The sequence below is a fragment of the Oncorhynchus kisutch genome, linkage group LG10 (genome assembly GCF_002021735.2).
Source record: "Oncorhynchus kisutch isolate 150728-3 linkage group LG10, Okis_V2, whole genome shotgun sequence".
Classification (NCBI taxonomy): Eukaryota; Metazoa; Chordata; class Actinopteri; order Salmoniformes; family Salmonidae; genus Oncorhynchus; species Oncorhynchus kisutch.
The window spans coordinates 33,859,772-33,866,755 of NC_034183.2; the positions used below are offsets into that span (position 1 = coordinate 33,859,772).

A 6,984-nucleotide genomic window follows, 5' to 3' on the forward strand; every position below is an offset into this window, starting at 1 on the left:
TGTCCACATGTCATATTTGATCTATTCTGTAGTTACATCCCTATTCCCTATATAGTTACCTACTTTTGACAATGGACTGTGGGCTCTGGTCAACAGTAGTGCACCGTTTTAGGGAATAGGGTACCATTTGGGATGCAACCTGTGAGTTTGTTTTATACCCCCTGACCCCTCTGGGCATTTCAGAAGTCTACATGCTGCTCACAACTAGGGGATAGCGCTCAGCTACCAGAGGTCTACTCTGGCTACGTGATCCCCAGCTTAAAAATAGATTTTAAACCAAATTGAACTACACATAGAATGTGTCTGATGATACTCTTTTCGAGTAACAAATGTAATTTAATTTAAATGATGTCTCGTTAAAGATGAACTAAAACTATTATCAAATCCATCATGAGGTTGAAGCTTCTCGATGCTCAGAAGCCCAACGTGCAGAAGGTATTCATTCTGACTAGGATGTTAGCATGGGATTCTTCCCAAACCCTATGTCCTAGTATATAGGCAATGGGGCGCCATTTGGGACAGTGGAGAGCAGCCTTTCAATGAAAAAAAAAAAAATGAAAAAAACATTATTATATCATTATGTAGTAAAAGATCTACACTTCAATTTAGTGTGGAGGTATAGCTACAGTAAAGAGCTGCCCTCTTCCAAGATAATACCCGCTCTGTCTTTCCCACGGGGATCTCAGCAATTATCAACAGGAAAGTCCTCATTTAAAAACCCAAACGTACTATTTATATGGCCGTGTGATAAAGAAAAAAGAAGTGGAATGGAAACTTCACTGCCAGCGAGCTGAGAGAACAGATTAAGAGTGTGTAGTAAAGTATGCACGTTGAGAACTGAGTAGGCTCTACAGCATTGCAGGGGTCTCCGTTGAAAAGCTGCCTACAGCTTTGCCTTCCCTCCCGATCCTCTTCTCTGCCTGCATCAATTGCTGCTATTCATAATGTATGCCAGGGAATCACAGATTCTCAGCCAAGAAATGTTTTATACATTTTAGATTCAAAGCCAGCTTAGTAATTGGATGTGTACTATTTCTGCATTTTTAATTTGGGAGGTAATATGTAGAAGACTTTGAAAGATCTTTACTTTTTTATCTTAATTCCTAATGCATCTTTTGTCAGTGTGTGTAGGCTATTTGTTCCTCCAGTTTTAGCAATAGTTCTTATGTTGCTGAAGCGGTTTTGTGTGTGGGTGGTAACATGTAGGGTCAAGCCATTTCTTTGTCTGTAGTTCAGAAGCCTGATGAATACTTTCGGGTCGAAATGTTGAACAATAACACTTCTTTTTCTTGTAAGCTTTGTGTCCTCTCTCTCGGTTCCAGGACTGTTTCCTAACCATGAGTCCCAGCTGGTACCAGAGTCTGATCAAAGTGCTACTGACTCGATTCCCTCAGAGCTGCCGACACTTTGATGACAGTGGCATTCAGTATCTGGTAAGAACAGAACAACTAATATAATGTATAAAATATAAACACTACAAGAACATGTCAAAACTGCCACTCCACAATCACAGTGGAATTCAAATGGTTTGTCAAAATAGGTTCCAGAGTGCGGCCCTCATCCCCCCACTAAATCAGGGTAATGTTCAGTAGGGCACACGTAGCATAATCTGCAATGGAAAAAGTATCAAAACACTTCTCCCCACTGAACACATCCCATCCCAGTATATTATGAGGTGCCACCCCCCCCTATTTCTGACAATATATAAATAGCTCTCTAAGTTCTGCAATCACTGACATGACAAGAGGAAACCTACTGATGCACTACCCAATTTCAAAATTGCACCTTGTGCATTCAACTATTACAACTTTCAAGAGTAAGTTGAAAGCCTGACTTTCAAAAAGAACAAAAACAATTGCATTTGTTCATCTCCCCCTAGCTCTCCGCACCCAAAAGTTTGGGAACCACTGGACTACAGCACCACCAGCTACTGCACCTCCAGCTGATTCAATGTGACCCAGAATATAATGCAGATTAACAGGGGAAAGCACCCCACTAAGCAAATGAATCATCCCCTGTTCTCTACTCCACATTCAAATGATTCCATCCGCCTCAAGCCAAACTGTATCGTGACATTGTATGCAACAACATCAAAACCACCTGGTGCCTCTATCAAAGTTCCCATAGCTCAGTCATTGGACTCCACTGTTTATTAAATGCATTCAAGACAAATACTATATCAATCTATATGTGTAATATTCAATCATTAATTCCCTCCCTCTGTCCCCTATTTGATTTCAATGGCTTTTGAAGGTCAACTTTTTAAACTGAACAAAAATATAATCACAGCATGTCAAGTGTTGGTCCCATGTTTCATAAGCTGAAATAAAAGATCCCAGAAATGTTCCATACACACAAAAAGCTTACTTCTCTTAAAATTTGTGGGCACATTTGCTTACATCCCTGTTAGTGAACATTTCTCCTTTGCCAAGATAATCCATCCACCTGACAGGTGTGGTATATCAAAAAGCTGATTAAACAGCATGATCATTACACAGGTGCAACTTGTGCTGGGGACAATAAAAGGCCACTCTAAAATGGGCAGTTTTGTCACACAACACAATGCCACAGATGTCTCAAGTTTTAAAGGGAGAGTGCATTTGGTGTGCTGACTGCAGGAATGTCCACCAGAGCTGTTCCCAGATAATGTAATGTTAATTTCTCTACCATAAGCTGCCTCCAATGTCGTTTTATAGAATTTGGCAGTACGTCCAACCGCAGACCACGTGTAACCACGCCAGCCCACATTCGGATTCTTCACCTGCGGTATCGTCTGAGACCAGCCACCCGGACAGCTGATAAAACTGGGTTTGCACAATGAAGAATTTCTGCACAGCCTGCCAGAACCCGTCTCAGGGAAGCTCATCTGCGTGCTTGTCATCCTCACTGGGGTCTTGACCCTGACTGCAGTTCGGCGTTGTAACCGACTTCAGTGGGCAAATGCTCACCTTCGATGGCCACTGTCATGCTGGAGAAGTGTGCTCTTCACTGATGAATCCCGGTTTCAACTGTACCGATGGCAGACAGCATGTATGGCGTCGTGTGGGCGAGTGGTTTGCTGATGTCAATGTTGTGAACAGAATGCCTCATGATGCGGTTATGGTATGGGCAGGCATAAGCTACGGACAACCAACTCAATTTCATTTTATCGATGGCAAGATCCTGAGGCTCATGGCTGTGCCTTTCATCTGCTTCCATCACCTCATGTTTCAGCATGATACTGCATGGCTCCATGTCGCAAGGATCTGTACACAATCTGAAAATGTCCCAGTTCTTCCATGGCCTGCATACTCACCAGACATTGAGCATGTTTGTGATGCTCTGGATTGAGGTGTACAACAGCGTGTTCCAGTTCCCGCCAATTTCCAGCAACTTCGCACATCCATCGAAGAGGAATGGGACATCATTCCACAGGCCAAAATAAACAGCCTGATCAACTCTATGTGAAGGAGATGTGTCGCGCTACATGAGGGAAATGGTGGTCACACCAGAAACTGACCGGTTTTCTGATCCATGCCCCTACCTTTTTATTTTGGGGGGTATTTGTGACCAACAGATGCATATCTGTATTCACAGTCATGTGAAATCCAAAGATTAGGGCCTAATGAATTTATTTCAATGGACTGATATCCTTATATGAACTGTAACTCAGTAAAATTTTTGAAATTTTGGCGTTTTATGTTTTTGTTCAGTTCTACTGGACTAATCCGTTATAAGGAACTGCCTCAAGTCACCTTGAACTTTTCTAAATGAAACTCAGCTGTTTCTCTCAGGCTTCTAACTTTCATAGGTAACAGGGGAGAAAAATAACTATTGAGTGTGAAGAAGGAAGAAAGAAAAAAAATGGTCTGTTCAAACATGTAAAATTGTGAGACCTCTGCAGTTTGGAAGAAGGGTTTTGACATTGTGTAAAAATGTGAAGCGTGGCTCTCAAGGGGGATTATGGGAGTCTTGTGGGGAAATTTCATCTCCTCTTCTGTGTCAAGAGGTTACTCTCTACTTAATATGGTAATTGAGAGAGTTGAGATCAAAAGAACATCCCCCTGACTTTTTTTTCTTCTGGAGATGTTCTGCCCTAGTACTGTAGTTGGTGACATAAACTCCACCTCTCCCTCCCTCCCTAGCAAACGACACACACAATAACTTTTTTGTTCCAGAGGGAAAAAGACTTAAACAGCGCAAACACAAGATCCCATCCATCTATTAACTGTAGGCAGTCACCTATTTTTGTTCCAAGTTATATTGTGTGGAATAGGGGGGGGTTTAAGTAAATCATTATAGCTTGAAATAAACAGTTGCCCTGCAATTCTCTTATTTTCTCTTTCAGGCTGTCCTAAACCAGAAATTCACTGACTGCTTTGTTCTGGTTTTCCTTGACACTAAGGCAGGAAAAACGGTGAGTAATTGGGATGCCTGCCCCTTGATATGCTCTCACTCTTAAAATCCCATTTATATTATTATATAGCTTCTCCAATACTGTGTATGAATTCCTTATAAGCTATAACATGAGATGACATTTTCAATTTATCTTTGTTGCCTCCCACCAGAGCCTCAAGGTTGTGTTTAGAGAGCCGTTGCCATCCCAACAGCAGCCTAGCAGCAGCCCCCCACCCCAGCTGGTGTCCATGTACCATCATCTGGAGTCTGTGATCAACACAGCCTGCTACAACCTTTGGACCGGTTTGCTCTAGGGCTGGAGGGCCAATCAGGACCAGGCGTGCCTCAGAGAAACAGAGCTGCTGGGAGGTGTAGTTCCAGACAGGCGGCTCCCTTTATAGGCCGCCTTGGCTTGTGGGACACCAATAAAGGATGTTATCATTGAAAAGTGCTGAACCAGCGAGTCAGAGAGATAGTTTGCAGGTCAAAGCTTCCTGTACAATTAATCAGTCGTTTACTAATTCTACCACTGGGGGAAAATATATTCAGAGGAACTATACACACTATTGCACACAAAGGTTCTTCTTTATCAGACAGTGTATGTGCCCTATAGTGACTGAAAATACATTTTTACTTTCCTCTCAACACAAAATGTAAGTTGAACCAGAGACCGGCTTTGGCTGAACTCTTTTCTGCCAGTTGTGGGTGTTGACATGCCCTCTGCAGTGGACATTGGGCCTCACAGACAGAGGTCATTTTATAAACACTTTGCTTTGAGGCTCAGGTGAACACTACCTCACAATGACAGAATCCGATTGAAGAAGGTTTAGCTTTTTGCACTGAACAGTGCACCAGATCAAAGCAGGGAAGTTATGCAATTTGCCCCCATTTCAATGCCAACTTTCTGGGCCCATTCCTCATTGACTTGGAGGTCAGTGGTGGTAGGGTAGAATGAAAGGGGGGTGAGACTTTCAGTCTAGTTTGATCTAAAGCCGTACTTCTGTATGTAATCTCAGTCATGTTCCCATTCAGCTTCTACTTCTAATGAGAGATCATCTACAATACATGTACAGTTAACCTGAAGTGGATCTCACTCCCCAACCAACTGAATTGGACTGTAAACAAGTCACTATTGTGCAACTAAGTGTTGGGAAATTAGATTCTATTCTCCAACTCGTAACCCATTTATCATTGTAGGTGTTCAAATCCTATGAACACGAATATATATGAAGTTATTTCTCTCGGATACTGTGCCTTGCGAAGGTACAGGACGAGATGCTCAAGATCGCCACTGCACACAATCCAGTGAATGCACAGTCTTGAGTCTTCTGCGGAGGTGAAAGATTGCTACCATTTCAGTCTGAAATTTTGGCTAATATATATATTTTTTCCCTCTTCCCATTGTATCCTACCTGTCAAACCTGCTAAACCAATTTGCCCTACTGCCATATTTTCATCCTAGAAGTGCCTTAGTTTTTTGTTTTATTTCTTAACAATGCTAGCAGAGCAGTTTTATTGTTATTGCATCAATCGTGCAAGTGGAATTTCTGGGAAATGCAATTGGACTGCTAACTAGCTACATTCGGACAGGCTTGAGGGTATTGCTGGTCTCTGTTTACAAAGATATGGAGTGTTGGGTGGACATACTGTTTGGAGCCAACTTGTGTACAACATTGTAATATCACACACACACCACACACCCACACATCAGTTCAGAGATGTCATTGCAATACCTTATGACTTCAAGATGGCCTTAACGTTTGTACACGTTTCAATGGAAGGAAACCAAATGTTTCAAGATTGTTTCAAGTTCCTTATTAAAAAGGAATTAATGAAATTTGAATGTTAATAATAATAATAATAATGGATTTCCGAGTAAGGTGAATTGTGTCTTTAGAGATGTTTCGAAGGTAAGAACACTGGATTTTGAATAATTCAAGATGATGTTAACAGTGAGGCCAGCTATAGCAACAGTATATGCATTCTGAAACTGTACTATAATCTGAACCTTGTATATGTACATTATGTATATACAGATGGATTTGTATGATATGCTACAATAAACCTTATGGTATATTCAAGTGTGTTTTAACAGTAACTTGACAGATGTAAGTATGGTCCTACTGTATACATGTGTGCGTTGTGCACTGTTAGGGACTGAGAGTGGAGTGAAGAGCGAGTGTTGGGTGGACATACTGTAGGAGCCGCACTGCTTCTTGCCACAATGACCGCTCAACCCGGAAGCCAGCCACACCAATGTGTCGGAGGAAACACTGTACACCTGGCAACCATGTCAGCGTGCATACGTCAAACCCACATTTCACATTGTTAGTTCATGATTTTGCCTATTCTACCAAGTATAATATTCCGGTCTCTTGGTCCATAACTTGTAGCTGCTCTTCCAGTAATCTTTCACCCAACCCAGACCTTCATTTGTAGAACCTTAATTCAAAGTTGACAGTTTTACTTTATACAGTATACACACTAACATTATCATAGCCTTACTACTACACTCAACATTGTAAATATGATGATTGAAGTGAGGAAACCGTTTAAATCCACAATGTCATAAGTGAGTTGAACTGTAGTCCAGTGCAATTAAAGGTG

The 6,984-nt window shown here is 41.7% G+C and overlaps 1 protein-coding gene across 6 annotated transcripts in view; it reads left to right on the plus strand.

Moving 5' to 3' along the window:
- The window catches only part of LOC109898077 (KICSTOR complex protein SZT2), a 107,008-nt gene extending 100,550 nt beyond the window's left edge, over positions 1–6,458 (plus strand). For all 6 annotated transcript variants that reach the window (XM_031833571.1, XM_031833575.1, XM_031833572.1 and 3 more), the window contains 3 exons: positions 1,323–1,433; positions 4,328–4,396; positions 4,548–6,458. In XM_031833571.1, coding sequence (XP_031689431.1) covers positions 1,323–1,433; positions 4,328–4,396; positions 4,548–4,691 — 324 coding nt within the window. In that variant the 3' untranslated portion in view covers positions 4,692–6,458. The remainder of the gene's footprint in view (positions 1–1,322; positions 1,434–4,327; positions 4,397–4,547) is intronic.
- Positions 6,459–6,984: the final 526 nt, after the last annotated feature.